General features: G+C 46.9%; 1 protein-coding gene across 2 annotated transcripts in view; it reads left to right on the top strand.

The window, feature by feature from the left end:
• Window positions 1-11,042: 11,042 nt before the first annotated feature.
• LOC124005398 (mannosyl-oligosaccharide 1,2-alpha-mannosidase IA) overlaps window positions 11,043-17,729 on the top strand; it is a 237,971-nt gene continuing 231,284 nt past the window's right edge. Inside the window, exon 1 of one of the 2 annotated variants that reach the window (XM_046314620.1) lies at window positions 11,043-12,750. In XM_046314620.1, the coding sequence (XP_046170576.1) occupies window positions 12,181-12,750 (570 nt within the window). In that variant the 5' untranslated portion in view covers window positions 11,043-12,180. The remainder of the gene's footprint in view (window positions 12,751-17,729) is intronic. The other variant, XM_046314621.1, reaches the window with a different exon arrangement.

Below are 17,729 nucleotides of genomic sequence, written 5' to 3' on the forward strand. Positions count from 1 at the left end.
ACGGGGTAAATAAGATCTGAATGAACAGGACGGGGTAAATAAGATTTGAATGAACAGGACGGGGTAAATAACATTTGAATGAACAGGACGGGGTAAATAAGATCTAAATGAACAGGACGGGGTAAATAAGATCTAAATGAACAGGACGGTGTAAATAAGATCTAAATGAACAGGACGGGGTAAATAAGATCTGAATGAACAGGACGGTGTAAATAAGATCTAAATGAACAGGACGGGGTAAATAAGATCTGAATGAACAGGACGGGGCAAATAAGATCTGAATGAACAGGACGGGGTAAATAAGATCTGAATGAACAGGACTGGGTAAATAAGATCTGAATGAACAGGACGGGGTAAATAAGATCTGAATGAACAGGACGGGGTAAATAAGATCTAAATGAACAGGACGGGGTAAATAAGATCTGAATGAACAGGACGGGGTAAATAAGATCTGAATGAACAGGACGGGGTAAATAAGATCTGAATGAACAGGACGGGGTAAATAAGATCTAAATGAACAGGACGGGGTAAATAAGATCTAAATGAACAGGACGGGGTAAATAAGATCTGAATGAACAGGACGGGGTAAATAAGATCTGAATGAACAGGACGGGGTAAATAAGATCTAAATGAACAGGACGGGGTAAATAAGATCTGAATGAACAGGACGGGGTAAATAAGATCTGAATGAACAGGACGGGGTAAATAAGATCTGAATGAACAGGACGGGGTAAATAACATTTGAATGAACAGGACGGGGTAAATAACATTTGAATGAACAGGACGGGGTAAATAACATTTAAATGAACAGGACGGGGTAAATAAGATCTAAATGAACAGGACGGGGTAAATAAGATCTAAATGAACAGGACGGTGTAAATAAGATCTAAATGAACAGGACGGGGTAAATAAGATCTGAATGAACAGGACGGGGTAAATAAGATCTGAATGAACAGGACGGGGTAAATAAGATCTGAATGAACAGGACAGGGTAAATAAGATCTGAATGAACAGGACGGGGTAAATAAGATCTGAATGAACAGGACGGGGTAAATAAGATCTGAATGAACAGGACGGGGTAAATAAGATCTGAATGAACAGGACGGGGTAAATAACATTTGAATGAACAGGACGGGGTAAATAACATTTGAATGAACAGGACGGGGTAAATAACATTTGAATGAACAGGACGGGGTAAATAAGATCTAAATGAACAGGACGGGGTAAATAAGATCTAAATGAACAGGACGGTGTAAATAAGATCTAAATGAACAGGACGGGGTAAATAAGATCTAAATGAACAGGACGGTGTAAATAAGATCTAAATGAACAGGACGGGGTAAATAAGATCTGAATGAACAGGACGGGGTAAATAAGATCTGAATGAACAGGACGGGGTAAATAAGATCTGAATGAACAGGACGGGGTAAATAAGATCTGAATGAACAGGACGGGGTAAATAAGATCTAAATGAACAGGACGGGGTAAATAAGATCTGAATGAACAGGACGGGGTAAATAAGATCTGAATGAACAGGACGGGGTAAATAAGATCTAAATGAACAGGACGGGGTAAATAAGATCTAAATGAACAGGACGGGGTAAATAAAGTATAATTAAACAGGATGCCTTTGGATGTTCTTTGTATTTAATTGGCTGTTCGTGGAGAAAAAATTGGTCAATATCATAGTTCTTACCAGCGGTTAAAACAAATCAGGGATCGATCATGTTGCAAGTTGGAAATTCCATCCCCCGATGTCAGAAGTCAATGCTACTAATCTGGCTCTCGAGGATCAAGGCACGGCAACTGCCAGGATGAAAAACAAACAACAATTGACAGTGAGCATTTTAGTGACTATTTACAAGTTATAGCAACATAGGAGTCTATTGAAATCTCCAGGGAAAAACACAACACCCTTCCTTTTGACCTTACCAAATACAACATGGTGAGCAAAGAAAATTGTTCCAGGCATTTTTGTTTTCCTTCCGTTAATCAAATCAAATCAAATTTTATTTGTCACATACACATGGTTAGCAGATGTTAAATGCGAGTGTAGCGAAATGCTTGTGCTTCTAGTTCCGACAATGCAGTGATAACCAACAAGTAATCTAACTAACAATTCCAAAACTACTGTCTTATACACAGTGTAAGGGGATAAGGAACATGTACATAAGGATATATGAATGAGTGATGGTACAGAGCAGCATACAGTAGATGGTATCGAGTACAGTATATACATATGAGATGAGTGTGTAGGCAAAGTAAACAAAGTGGCATAGTTAAAGTGGCTAGTGATACATGTGTTACATAAGGATGCAGTCGATGATGTAGAGTACAGTATATACATATGCATATGAGATGAATAATATAGGGTAGACCTCGCAACCGTCGGCTCTTCTGTCGAAAGGCTCTGGGAGACATTAGCTACTCCACATCAAACTAGCTGAAGATAACTCTTCCTGAAGCGTCTAATACAGCAACCTATAACATGGACACATCAACCCCTGGGTCACAACAAGCCACTCCGCTGTAAAGGGTTAAAAGAGCAGAGTATTGACCAGCAGGAAACACAACGAGCCCCTAGTGTGTAAACCACTACCCCTGGACCAGATGAAAATAAAGGGCAGCCATTAATAAACTGGCTGCTGGTCCACTTCAGCCTATCAGCCAGACATGCCTGCAATACAGACAGGCCTGCTACTAAATCAAAATCAAATCAAATGTATTTATATAGCCCTTCGTACATCAGCTGATATCTCAAAGTGCTGTACAGAAACCCAGCCTAAAATCCCAAACAGCAAGCAATGGAGGTGTAGAAGCACGAAAACTCAACTACACAGCTCAGGACAGACGGCAGCACAACATGCTGGGAGGAACTATCTGGGCCAACCTATCATGATCGAGAATGTTCAACCCTATGGCGTTGCCTGCACTTTCTTCACAAAGGAGGGACAATACCTTTGTAAAAGGATTGTGTTTCTGGGATGCAATGTCAATGAGTGTATTTCTTATGGAATTACACAATGGAGATTGTGGCTATAACCCAAGTTGTGTTGTTTTTAACCCTGCATATTCGAGAGTGTAGAGGGAGCAGTAAAAAAAGAGAAGGGGTGAATGTGATGTGATAGTCCAGTCACTCACAGTGACTTTTGTGAACTTTTTGAGTTTAGGAAACATTTGAAAAGTTCAATCAAGTTCCTACTTTTGGAACAAACTGTGGATGCTTGACTTGGTCTAAATTGATGTACCCCATATTTGTTTTTGACACTCAGAATTAAACCCAGATTGTGTTGGCTGCCTTGCTAAAATTGAACTGGCATCCTGGCACAGCACTGCCAATTCACATTTGGAGTGTGAGATGGGTCATTCCACCGATTCTGTGCTTTTTTTGAGAAGTCTAACTTGAAGTGTAACTTTAAAGTCACATTTAACATTCTGTGATAATAAAGAGCTCATGTTCAACTTCATAAATGTTTTTTTTCCCCATCAAGAGGTTAAATAAAAAAGGACTATAGTAAGTGCCGAATAAAATCCACTTCGAATTTTTGTTAAACAGAAACATATGGCAGCCGATCCACAAGGTCTGCCATGAGAGGTGACTGTATAGTTCCCTTAAGGAAAAGCACCTTTAGTAAATCCGTTTTCTCTGTGAGAGCTTCCCATGTCTGGAATACACTGCCATCAGACACACATAACTGCACCACATATCACACTTTCACAAAATGCTTGAAGACATGGCTAAAGGTCAATCAGATTTGTGAACATGGTCCCTAGCTGTGTGTTGCCGCTTTTTCCATGTTGTCTGTAGCTTGTGAGGTGTGGAAACACTTTGTTGCTTTTATGAATTTTGTCTTGCTGCTTTATGTTCTATGTTGCTCTGTCTATATGCTATGTCTTGCTTGTCCTATGTTGCTCTGTCTGTATGCTATGTCTTGCTTGTCCTATGTTGCTCTGCGTGTGCTCATTGCTCAGTGATAGTCTATATTGTAATTGTATTTAATAACCTGCCCAGGGACTGCAGTTGAAAATTAGCCGGCTGGCTAAAACCGGCACTTTTACTGAAACGTTGATTAATGTGCACTGTCCCTGTAAAAATAAAATAAACTCCAAAATAAATAAACTCTAATCTTAAATCAGCCCAAAATTCCCTTATGACAGGGAATCAAAATCAAATCAAATTGTATTGGTCACATACACATATTTAGCAGATGTTATTGCGGGTATTGCGAAATGCTTGAGTTTCTAGCTCCAACTACAGTAATATCTAACAAGTAATACCTAACAATTTCACAACAATACACTCAATACACACACACACATCTAAGTAAAGGAATGGAATTAAGAATATATAAATATTTGGACGAGGAATGTCAGTGTGGCACAGAATAAGAGAATAGAATACAGTATATACATATGAGATGGCTAATGCAAAATATGTAAACATTAAAGTGAGTAGTGTTATATTATTAAAGTGGCCAGTGATTTCAAGTCCATGTATATTGTCACGACTTCCGCCGAAGTCTGTCCCTCTCCTTGTTGGGCGGCGGTCGACGTCACCAGCCTTCTAGCCATCGCCGATCCACTTTTCATTTTCCATTTGTTTCGTCTTTGTTTTACGCACCTGGTTTCAAATCCCAAATTACATGTTCATTATTTAACCCTCTGTTTTCACCATGTTTTTTGTGCGTTTGTTTTATGTATTTCGGTCCTTTTGTGTGGGCTTGGTATTACTACATGTATTTGGTCATTTTGAGTAAAGTTACTTTTATTGCTCATCTCTGCTGTCCTGTGCCTGACTCCTCTGCACCAGCTACACCCGGGCCATTACATATATAGGGCAGCAACTTCTGTGTTAGTGATGGCTTTTTAACAGTCTGATGGCCTTGAGATAGAAGCTGTTTTTCAGTCTCGGCCCCAGCTTTGATGCACCTGTACTGACCTCGCCTTCTGGATGATAGTGGGGTGAACAGGCAGTGGCTCAGGTGGTTGTTGTCCTTGATGATCTTTTTGGCCTTTATTAGATTTTTTACTTTTAGTTTATTTAGTCAATATTTTCTCAATTCTATTTATTGAACTGCATTGTTGGTTAAGGGCTTGTAAGTAAGCATTTGACGATAAGGGATACACCTGTTGTATTCCGCGCACGTGACAAATAAAATGTGATTTGATGTGTTGTGTGCAACAGGGAGGGGCAATTGAATTCAAGCCGAAAAGTTTCAACTGTTAAAACATTTCTTGCATGTCTATGGGTGACAGGGTTGACGTGTGATGCTCCTCCCACTCAGTTTTCCACCAGAAAATGGCCAAAAAGAATAGAACCAGCTCACCTGCTCTTACACTATGATCTGACTATTAGATGTTCAATGTTTCTTTAAAAGGAATAGTTTCACCATTATTAAAACGGGAGTTCAGTTCACGTAACAGGGTTGACATTAAAATGAGGGACAGACGTAAAGGAATCACTAATCACAAAGGAATAGACATGACTTTGTGAAAGCAACGAAATAACCAGGGCTCTACAATTATGGTGAAAACTTGGAGACATTTTGGGAATAAGTGGGTTAAAATATTCCTAGAATTCAGAGGGTGCATGGCGGGACATTTAAAAAACAAACTTTAGAAAGTCCTTTATTCATATGGAAAATCAGATGTATTGAATTATCCTTGTGGTCTATTTTTAAACATATAGACCATATAACAGTGTCAGGACCCGGTTACGAACCCGGGTCTCTGGAGTGAGAAACAGTCACTTAACCAACTGAGCCACGAATAGTCGGCAGAACCCAGAAGATGAGGCAGACACAGCAGTACTTGAGACGGTGTATTTAATGAAGTAAAAAGTGAAGTTCTTCAGGAAAACATGTAACTCCACAACCTCAAAAGGAATTCCATAAGAACAAAGGTAATCCTCCAAGACAAAAAGGTAAATCCACAAGGTGGAAGGTATAGCACAAAAAGCCTCAAAAGATACTCAAAAAACAAATAAACAAGAACAAAAAACAGAATTCCCCAAGAGAGTCCACCGGGATCAACAAGAGTACACAGAGTACTAGGGCTGGGTGCTAACATACAAACACAGAGCACAGAACTGAGGAAAACAAAGGGTTTAAATACAATCAGGGGAAACGAGGCACAGGTGCAAATATTAATGGGGATCAAGGGAAAACAAAAGGTCAAAATGCACAATGGGGGCATCTAGTGAACAAAAACCGGAACAACCCTGGCCAAATCCTGACATAACGGGCTTTTAAAAATTAAATATTGGTGCACAATTTCTACTTAAAATATCAAAGGGACACGAAAGGCACTCATTTCGTGGAATGACCAAAATATGCATAAGGGGCCTAGACAGAAGGCAGCGACTCATTTAGGCTCCATCAATCTGTTCATGCATAATGCCGCAGTTAAATCGCCGTGACTCATTTGCTTGTCAAACGGCTTGCCGTGAGGATCCACAATGCTCTCTAATATAGTGGGACAAGATAAATGTGCACCATTTGCATGAATACTTCTGTTTATTTCCTCTTGATCACCTTTTAATGTTGGGAGTAGGTGTCCTTCATGTGGAATAATACCGTAGGCTGTTGAAGTCATTTATATTTCCCATCATTTCCAAACATAGCCGACGGGATGGAGTGAAAATAATTTTCAGAGTTTTATTTGTCATTCCTGCAATACCCCTCTGGGTGCTACTTTGGAACCAGTTAAGTTTTATTGTACTTTTGGACATAAAAACAAATAAACTTTTTGTAGGGCAGTCGGGGGCAGAGCAAGCACATTCTCTGAATGGTACACATTGATGTGCAGTGAGGTTGCAAGGTCAGTGAGTCTAGAGGAAGGCAGGTCAACAAAGTGATGTCAAATGAGATGGCATTCATCAAGACCGGCTCAATGCCGTGGCAGGAAGAGACCACATTTTCAAAAGACATAGGCAAGAGCAGCCAGAAGATGGTGCTGTGCCCTATCCTAGTATCACAGAGCAGACCTTTTTAAAATGAGATTCCCACTGGTTTGTTTGATTGAGAACTGACTGGCTAGCACATAAGGATATATAACGACTGCAGTTAAGAAGTAATACGGTTCATTCCATTTGCTTAATGATCTGTTGGCAATAGCATTAGTGGTTTGCAATTGCATTTGGACATTTTTTTTCATTTCCATGGTCCATATACTCGCTGTAATGTATGGCTGGCTAATGGTTGTTTTAAGTACTAAAAACAGTAAGCCATTCTCCTCAAAATAATGTTTTGAAATTCATTTGAGCACGCTAAACACACACTGGACTTCAGCAGAGTTCCTAGCTTCTCAGTTATCTAACAGTCCAGCGTGTGGTAACCTGATTGAATAGGCCTGTAGACTAACATCTATTTGCTATTCGTTGTCCACTTAGGAAAATCCTGACTAACCGACCGTTTTACATCCGCGTGTTGGGATTTGCACATGGTCATGAATTATCAACATATACAGTAGGCCTACAAACCCCTGACTTAAGACCTGTTCTTGGAACATCTGGACATACAAACCCCTGACTTAAGACCTGTTCTTGGAACATCTGGACATACAAACCCCTGACTTAAGACCTGTCCTTGGAACATCTGGACACACAAACCCCTGACTTAAGACCTGTCCTTGGAACATCTGGACATACAAACCCCTGACTTAAGACCTGTCCTTGGAACATCTGGACACACAAACCCCTGACTTAAGACCTGTCCTTGGAACATCTGGACATACAAACCCCTGACTTAAGACCTGTCCTTGGAACATCTGGACACACAAACCCCTGACTTAAGACCTGTCCTTGGAACATCTGGACATACAAACCCCTGACTTAAGACCTGTCCTTGGAACTTCTGGACACACAAACCCCTGACTTAAGACCTGTCCTTGGAACATCTGGACATACAAACCCCTGACTTAAGACCTGTCCTTGGAACATCTGGACATACAAACCCCTGACTTAAGACCTGTCCTTGGAACATCTGGACATACAAACCCCTGACTTAAGACCTGTCCTTGGAACATCTGGACATACAAACCCCTGACTTAAGACCTGTCCTTGGAACATCTGGACACACAAACCCCTGACTTAAGACCTGTCCTTGGAACATCTGGACATACAAACCCCTGACTTAAGACCTGTCCTTGGAACATCTGGACATACAAACCCCTGACTTAAGACCTGTCCTTGGAACATCTGGACACACAACGGTTAGATGTCTGCGCAGCCACAGTCATGTTATGAATCGCACAATGTTGGAGAGATGAAGGACTTTCCGACTCTCTCACAACATCTGCATTAGGAGGTCAGTTTGTCCTACGCCAACCATCTCCTTTAGTTCACCCTCTGTAGTTGTCCTGACGTGCAGTCCTGGCTGCCTCCTCTCACTCGACTATCTCTGTCTGTCCCCTGTGCAATAAGTCAAAATGGCCTCTTTTACTCCCCACGGGATTGATTGGCGTAGTTGAGCTGCAAACATCAGACGTTGCTCTATATCCATTAGTTCCGGTGTCAGGGTTCATTTTGCCCGGGTGCTTAAAAAAAGAAATAGCAGCGGCTGTGATATTATTAATCCAGAGAACACTGGCACAGGCCAATACGTCTCCACAACAACACTGTTTGATGCATTAGAATGAACACAACACCGAGATGGACTTTTTCATTTGTGCCTCGCTTGAACAATGACTAAAACCTTGCACCACTGGTAAAGGAATGATGTACGTTTGAATACGAGAACAAGGCGCTACGTCTTCTAGTCAAACAGAAGAATAGCCCGACTCTGGAGGATAGACGTATTGATGCATGCCAAATCGTAGATCTACATGTAGAGGAACAGGAAGGTTAACAAGCAGAAGACTCTATTCTTTCTATATCATAAAGAGGTTTCTTTCCTGATGACGTTAATTTAATTGTTTACCCACTGGGCACAGACGTCAGTTCAACGTCTATTCCATGTTGGCTCAACGTCATTTCATTGAAACGACGTTGATTCAACCACTGTGTGCCCAGTGGGTAATGATTATAGAGGACAATATGACTCCCCTCTAAAGTGAGCAATGTATGTCCGGTATGTATTTTCTGCGCACTAGTGATCCAATGTGGTCCTTATTGAGCCAAAAACACTGGTTTCCATATGTGTCGAGGCTGTTTTCTGAATCACCAACATTCACTATGTTTGACGTGATATCCATGCAGCGAACCCATCCACTCAGAACTGTACTGTTTCAACGATGAGAGAGAAAGCAAAGCACAAAGAAATGTACTTCCAAGGACACACTGAATGATACATCTGCTTGCAATGAGAGCGCTGGGAGTGTGTTATGTATCTCGTTTATCCTCATGATAAACTAGCCTGCCGCTGACCGACAGATCTCCATGCCAAGTCAGCTGCAACTCGTACCATTGAGACACATTGGTAACATTTTACTTGACTCCCAGTGTCATAACATTTTAATAACCATGTCATATTGTCATAACAGCTGTCATAACTTGTCATAACCTGTCATAATATGGTCATGACACTGTCATGACCATTATATTTACACCTGTTGTGACATATTGTGTTAATTTATGGCTGGTTATGACACCTTATGAATGTCTGGCAACCCAAAGGTTGTGTGTTCGAATCTCATCACGGACAACTTTAGCATTTTGGTTTCATTAGCAACTTTGCAACTACTTACTACTGTTTTTAATCTACTTAACAACTACTTTGCATGTTAGCTAACCCTTCCCCTAACCCTAGCAACCCTTTAACTTAACTCCTTACCTTAACACTTAGAGCTAGTTCTCATTAGCATTAGACACCTAGCCAACATGAGCAACAACAAATTGGAATTTGTAACATATCGTACGTTAGCAAATGTTGTACCATATTGTACCACAACCCACTTCGTAACATGTATGAATTGCAATTTGTAAAATATTGTACGAATTGAAATTTGTACCATATCATACAGAATGGATGATGAGATTCACAAACTAATATATACCATACAAAATATAATATATCATACTAAATGGAGTGTCTCGGATTTACCTACAGAATAATACGAAATGCTCTGAGACCCACGTTGCAAAGAAATACATGGGGTCATTTAACAGTTCATTCTCCTCTTTTGCTTTCCTCGCTGTATATTACAAGCAGCTAGTCTGATTGAATTACACCTACAGTGGGAGATGTGTTGACAGTCAGACTCTGGGGTCAAATAGAGTGTGAGAATTACATCAACAACTGCTCAACACACAATTGAACCTTGTCCAGAGCCCAATGCCACTTAAGCAGATGCACCCAAGATTCTCCAAACCAAGCATTATTAGGCTCAGAGAGAGAGAGAGAGAGACTATAATATGTGTTTTTGTTCTCCATGCAGTATAGGTGTCCTGTGAACTCTCTGATGGTGCTCCCCACACCCTCCCCATCTTCCAGTTGGTCTGATAGTGCTGTGCATAGCTCTTTAGTTAAAGCTACCACCATGTTAATTGGGACCATTTATCTTATTTTGTCTCTGGACACCAGCATGTCTGCAATTTATCATCTGCTCTCCCCTCTCTTATATGCGGAGGTACAACTTTCCAAACTTTTAGCATGTGATTAGCATACTGTTTCTATGCAACAGAAGCAGGACAATTCTTCATTACACATCCCATGTTGAATCTGGTCAATGTTATTACCTTTCATATTAGATGTTGGCTTATAATGTCTATAGACGTGAACATAATTTTGGCAGTCTATTCATTATAAAGACGTTTGGCTACTTTGAGTTATTAATGCGTGGTGTGGTGACCGGTGCAATAAATTATTATGTCCCAAAATAAAATAAATTTAAAAAACAACTAAATGCAAAAAATTGGTTAATATCTACAATCGTATTGATATAAATGCCCCACCCAATTGGTAGGCTAAAATTAGATTATCCAATACTGCATTTTTGGGAATAGGACCCACAGCCCCTTTGGTTCATAATTGACTGCCCACAGAGCCCGATAAACCCCCTGCTGCTGGTCCTCCCTTCGACTGTGGATTCGTATGCCTTTGCGGTGTCTCCAGCAAGAGAGCCCGACCAACCCACTCGGTTTAGCAACAGTATTCGTTTCACTCTAGCCTATATTTGATGTATTCTTTCTCCCCCTCTGCGCTGATGGCGAGCAAGCGGGCGAACACTGTACAACAAGGGTGCGCGCGAGAAGACAAGCCATAGACGGCGGGTGGAAGACACGATGTGTTGATGGGATTGAACTGCAAGCGGCACTATTTCTCTTGGATGGTTGTCTTTTAGTCTCCATTCGACGGATTTTTGGAAGCTAAAACAAATTCGTGCGCGTATGCGACACCGTATTCGTTCACCTTCGCTGTGTGGGTTGTGTGCTGCGTATTCAGATATGATGAGAGACTGAAGAACGTGCCTATTTCTAACGGACGGTGGCGGCATGAATAAATATACACGTTCATACAGCAGCAGCATCCGCCTACCTTACAGGATACAAGACCAGCTGCTTGGGTTTCTTCGGTTTTACACATCATTCTGTGACCTGCAACGGGGACCGCTATGAACGAACCTGCCGATAAAGACGCTCCAAGCATGCTTTTACCATCCGGTGATGTTTTTGCTCAATGATGGGCACGCCTTGGAATAATGAAGATACGATCAACTTTACTTTGGCTTTGTGATGGGTGCATTTTAGGATCAATAGGCTACGTAAAGTAACGAAACGTCATTTTAGCGTAGATTCCGCATATTCCGTTATTTTACATCCATAGATTTGAGTGCGGATTACGGAAACACAAGTGGCATTTATTAGAAATCTGTCTTTTTCTTTGTGAATGTGAGATATTGAACAATAGAACACTTAAAATGCCTAGACTATGACTGTCATAACCTACTCCTGCTAATGTAAGCCACACGTTATTGATCTCATTGCCAAACGTGATCGCAAAATTTGAAAGGTAAACTTTTACCTATGCAGGTCCAATCGATTGCACGATAAGGAGAGTCGTGGCGATCAGTTTGTCACGGGGGTGTGTTTTTCAGCCCCTCATATCAACTTTTACACATGAAACAAGACACATAGGGAGACTAACCAGAAGAGATAGTGTTAGAGTGGAGTGTTGTACAACCATTGTAGCCTATAGACTACTGCTGAATAAGTTAAGGCAATCATAAAGAAAAACCATTTCAATGGTTTTCCGAAAGTTGCCCGGTGTGTCAGCATCGGGCATGGGTCTTCGCCTATCCCAGAAATTCGTCTTTCTACTTTTTCTCTCGGGCTTGGTAACTCTGTGTTTCGGGGCCTTATTCTTCTTACCTGACTCTGTCCGTTTGAAACGTATCTTTCTCTCAAAGACGGAGAGCCAACCAGTAACGGTAGGGTCTGAGAATGATGCGAGGGAGCATCTTAAGAAGGGCGCAAAGAACCCAGAACATCTCCGGGGCATCACCTCGGCCAAAGGGGAGACCAGCACAAAACTCAAAGCCTTGAGCCGCAAGCCCTCTGTCACCAATGAGGCTAAAACGGATAAGAAAGTCGCTGGCGGGGAAGCGTTGGAGGACATGACGCTGTCGAGGTCTAAAACGGACTCGGCTTCTAAGGATGAGAAAGTGACCTCGTCTTCTAACCAGGGTGCCAACACGGATACTTCTTTCGATTACAACAAGTTTAAAAAATGTCTGCTAAAGCCGCCCTTGGGGATCGAACATGGCAAGCCAAGCGACCCTCAGACCCTTCAGCGTCGGGAGAAAGTCAAGGAGGTAAGATGAAAAGCAGTCACAGTGTAATACAGTTATCTACACAACAGATGGTGGATCCCTGTCCTAAGCTGTCAAATCATTGCAGCCCAATTGTCACAATGCGAAATGCCACTGCAATGTAATACAAGTAATCAACATGTGCAGTAATTACGCATCAAGCTGCCTAAGGTTTTTTTTAATGGCCACTGGCCAGAAGGAGGGTTCACTTCCCAATAACATGGAAAAGACGTTCTGTACATGCTCTCCGTGGTCTTTGATGAGGTTTTAGGCTAGACATCTTAGTCACACAGATTGTTAGTGACTATGCAAAATGGAATGCTTCATTGTTAGTGCATAACAATGGTTATAGCTGTAGCTCAGTTGGTAGAGCATGGCGCTTGTAACGCCAGGGTAGTGGGTTCAATCCCCGGGACCACCCATACGTAGAATGTATGCACACATGACTGTAAGTCGCTTTGGATAAAAGCGTCTGCTAAATGGCATATATTATTATTATATGAGGCATTGAGGGTAATGAATGTGATTTTATGGGCTATCTCTCACACACACACACACACACACACACACACACACACACACACACACACACACACACACACACACACACACACACACACACACACACACACACACACACACACACACACACACACACACTCACACACATCACTGTCTACACACCAACTGCTATTATGTTTGCCTAACCAACTTGCTCAGGACTACCTCCAGGGGTATGGCATCAGCCTGCTGTTCAGCTCATTGAAGTTCAGTAATGCCTGAGAGTGAGAGCATATGTCTGTACTGTATCACACATCCTCACCGACTCAGGGCAGAGGAGACGGGAGAGAGCAGAGGAGACTGGGGAGAGAGCAGAGGAGACTGGGGAGAGAGCAGAGGAGACTGGGGAGAGAGCAGAGGAGACTGGGGAGAGAGCAGAGGAGACTGGGGAGAGAGCAGAGGAGACTGGGGAGAGAGCAGAGGAGACGGGGGAGAGAGCAGAGGAGACGGGGGAGAGAGCAGAGGAGACTGGGGGAGAGAGCAGAGGAGACTGGGGGAGAGAGCAGAGGAGACTGGGGAGAGAGCAGAGGAGACTGGGGAGAGAGCAGAGGAGACTGTGGAGAGAGCAGAGGAGACTGGGGAGAGAGCAGAGGAGACTGGGGAGAGAGCAGAGGAGACTGGGGAGAGAGCAGAGGAGACTGGGGAGAGAGCAGAGGAGACTGGGGAGAGAGCAGAGGAGAGAGGAGACTGGGGAGAGAGCAGAGGAGACTGTGGAGAGAGCAGAGGAGACGGGGGAGAGAGCAGGGGAGAGAGCAGAGGAGACTGGGGAGGGAGCAGAGGAGACGGGGGAGAGAGCAGAGGAGACGGGGGAGAGAGCAGAGGAGACGGGGGAGAGAGCAGAGGAGACGGGGGAGAGAGCAGAGGAGACGGGGAGAGAGCAGAGGAGACTGGGGGAGAGAGCAGAGGAGACTGGGGAGAGAGCAGAGGAGACGGGCGAGAGAGCAGAGGAGACGGGGGAGAGAGCAGAGGAGACGGGGGAGAGAGCAGAGGAGACGGGGGAGAGAGCAGGGGAGACGGGGGAGAGAGCAGGGGAGACGGGGAGAGAGCAGGGGAGAGAGCAGAGGAGACGGGGGGAGAGAGCATAGCAGACGGGGGAGAGAGCAGAGGAGACGGGGGAGAGAGCAGAGGAGACGGGGGAGAGAGCAGAGGAGACGGGGGAGAAGGCAGAGGAGACGGGGGAGAGGGCAGAGGAGACGGGGGAGAGAGCAGAGGAGACGGGGGGAGAGAGCAGAGGAGACGGGGGAGAGAGCAGAGGAGACGGGGGAGAGAGCAGAGGAGACGGGGGAGAGAGCAGAGGAGACGGGGGAGAGAGCAGAGGAGACTGGGGAGAGAGCAGAGGAGACGGGGGAGAGAGCAGAGGAGAGACGGGGGGAGAGAGCAGAGGAGACGGGGGAGAGAGCAGAGGAGACTGGGGAGAGAGCAGAGGAGACTGGGGAGAGAGCAGAGGAGACGGCGAGAGAGCAGAGGAGACGGGGGAGAGAGCAGAGGAGACGGGGGAGAGAGCAGGGGAGACGGGGGGGGAGAGAGCAGGGGAGAGAGCAGAGGAGACGGGGGAGAGAGCATAGCAGACGGGGGAGAGAGCAGAGGAGACGGGGGAGAGAGCAGAGGAGACGGGGGGAGAGAGCAGAGGAGACGGGGGAGAAGGCAGAGGAGACGGGGGAGAGAGCAGAGGAGACGGGGAGAGAGCAGAGGAGACGGGGGAGAGAGCAGAGGAGACGGGGGAGAGAGCAGAGGAGACGGGGGAGAGAGCAGAGGAGACGGGGGAGAGAGCAGAGGAGACGGGGGAGAGAGCAGAGGAGACGGGGGAGAGAGCAGAGGAGACTGGGGAGAGAGCAGAGGAGACGGGGGAGAGAGCAGGCGAGAGAGCAGAGGAGACTGGGGAGAGAGCAGAGGAGACGGGGGAGAGAGCAGAGGAGACGGGGGAGAGAGCAGAGGAGACGGGGGGAGAGAGCAGAGGAGACGGGGAGAGAGCAGAGGAGACGGGGGGAGAGAGCAGAGGAGACGGGGGAGAGAGCAGAGGGGAGACGGGGAGAGAGCAGAGGAGACGGGGGAGAGAGCAGAGGAGACTGGGGAAGAGAGCAGAGGAGACTGGGGGAGAGAGCAGAGGAGACTGGGGAGAGAGCAGAGGAGACGGGGGAGAGAGCAGGGGAGAGAGCAGAGGAGACGGGGGAGAGAGCAGAGGAGACGGGGAGAGAGCAGAGGAGACGGGGGAGAGAGCAGAGGAGACGGGGGAGAGAGCAGAGGAGACGGGGGAGAGAGCAGAGGAGACGGGGGAGAGAGCAGAGGAGACGGGCGAGAGAGCAGAGGAGACGGGCGAGAGAGCAGAGGAGACGGGCGAGAGAGCAGAGGAGACGGGGGAGAGAGCAGGGGAGAGAGCAGAGGAGACAGGGGAGGGAGCAGAGGAGACGGGGGAGAGAGCAGAGGAGACGGGGGAGAGAGCAGGGGAGAGAGCAGAGGAGACTGGGGAGAGAGCAGAGGAGACTGGGGAGAGAGCAGAGACTGGGGAGAGAGCAGAGGAGAGAGGAGACTGGGGAGAGAGCAGAGGAGACTGGGGAGAGAGCAGAGGAGACTGGTGAGAGAGCAGAGGAGACTGGGGAGAGAGCAGAGGAGACTGGGGGAGAGAGCAGAGGAGACTGGGGAGAGAGCAGAGGAGACTGGGGAGAGAGCAGAGGAGACTGGGGAGAGAGCAGAGGAGACTGGGGAGAGAGCAGAGGAGACTGGGGAGAGAGCAGAGGAGACTGGGGAGAGAGCAGAGGAGAGAGGAGACTGTGGAGAGAGCAGCGGAGACTGTGGAGAGAGCAGAGGAGACTGGGGAGAGAGCAGAGGAGACGGGGGAGAGAGCAGAGGAGACGGGGGAGAGAGCAGAGGAGACGGGGAGAGAGCAGAGGAGACGGGGGGAGAGAGCAGAGGAGACTGGGGAGAGAGCAGAGGAGACGGGGAGAGAGCAGAGGAGACGGGGGAGAGAGCAGAGGAGACGGGGAGAGAGCAGAGGAGACGGGGGAGAGAGCAGAGGAGACGGGGAGAGAGCAGGGGAGAGAGCAGAGGAGACTGGGGAGAGAGCAGAGGAGACTGGGGAGAGAGCAGAGGAGAGAGGAGACTGGGGAGAGAGCAGAGGAGACAGGGGAGAGAGCAGAGGAGACGGGGGAGAGAGCATAGGAGACGGGGAGAGAGCAGAGGAGACGGGTGAGAGAGCAGAGGAGACGGGGAGAGAGCAGAGGAGACGGGGGAGAGAGCATAGGAGACGGGGAGAGAGCAGAGGAGACGGGGGAGAGCAGAGGAGACGGGGAGAGAGCAGAGGAGACGGGGGAGAGAGCAGAGGAGACGGGGGAGAGAGCAGAGGAGACGGGGGAGAGAGCAGGGGAGAGAGCAGAGGAGACGGGGAGAGAGCAGAGGAGACGGGGGAGAGAGCAGAGGAGACGGGGAGAGAGCAGAGGAGACGGGGGGGAGAGAGCAGAGGAGACGGGGGAGAGAGCAGAGGAGACTGGGGAGAGAGCAGAGGAGACGGGCGAGAGAGCAGAGGAGGGGGGAGAGAGCAGGGGAGACGGGGGAGAGAGCAGGGGAGAGAGCAGAGGAGACTGGGGAGGGAGCAGAGGAGACGGGGAGAGAGCAGACGAGACGGGGGAGAGAGCAGGGGAGAGAGCAGAGGAGACTGGGGAGAGAGCAGAGGAGACTGGGGAGAGAGCAGAGGAGACTGGGGAGAGAGCAGAGGAGAGAGGAGACTGGGGAGAGAGCAGAGGAGACTGGGGAGAGAGCAGAGGAGACTGGTGAGAGAGCAGAGGAGACTGGGGAGAGAGCAGAGGAGACTGGGGGAGAGAGCAGAGGAGACTGGGGAGAGAGCAGAGGAGACTGGGGAGAGAGCAGAGGAGACTGGGGAGAGAGCAGAGGAGACTGGGGAGAGAGCAGAGGAGACTGGGGAGAGAGCAGAGGAGACTGGGGAGAGAGCAGAGGAGACTGGGGAGAGAGCAGAGGAGACTGGGGAGAGAGCAGAGGAGAGAGGAGACTGGGGAGAGAGCAGAGGAGACTGTGGAGAGAGCAGAGGAGACTGGGGAGAGAGCAGAGGAGACGGGGGAGAGAGCAGAGGAGACGGGGAGAGAGCAGAGGAGACGGGGAGAGAGCAGAGGAGACGGGGGAGAGAGCAGAGGAGACGGGGGAGAGAGCAGAGGAGACTGGGGAGAGAGCAGAGGAGACGGGGGGAGAGAGCAGAGGAGACGGGGAGAGAGCAGAGGAGACAGGGGAGAGAGCAGAGGAGACGGGGGAGAGAGCAGAGGAGACGGGGAGAGAGCAGGGGAGAGAGCAGAGGAGACTGGGGAGAGAGCAGAGGAGACGGGGGGAGAGAGCAGGGGAGAGAGCAGAGGAGACTGGGGAGAGAGCAGAGGAGACGGGGGAGAGAGCAGAGGAGACGGGGGAGAGAGCAGAGGAGA

This window comes from Oncorhynchus gorbuscha, linkage group LG19, assembly GCF_021184085.1.
Source record: "Oncorhynchus gorbuscha isolate QuinsamMale2020 ecotype Even-year linkage group LG19, OgorEven_v1.0, whole genome shotgun sequence".
In the NCBI taxonomy this organism is placed as follows: domain Eukaryota; kingdom Metazoa; phylum Chordata; class Actinopteri; order Salmoniformes; family Salmonidae; genus Oncorhynchus; species Oncorhynchus gorbuscha.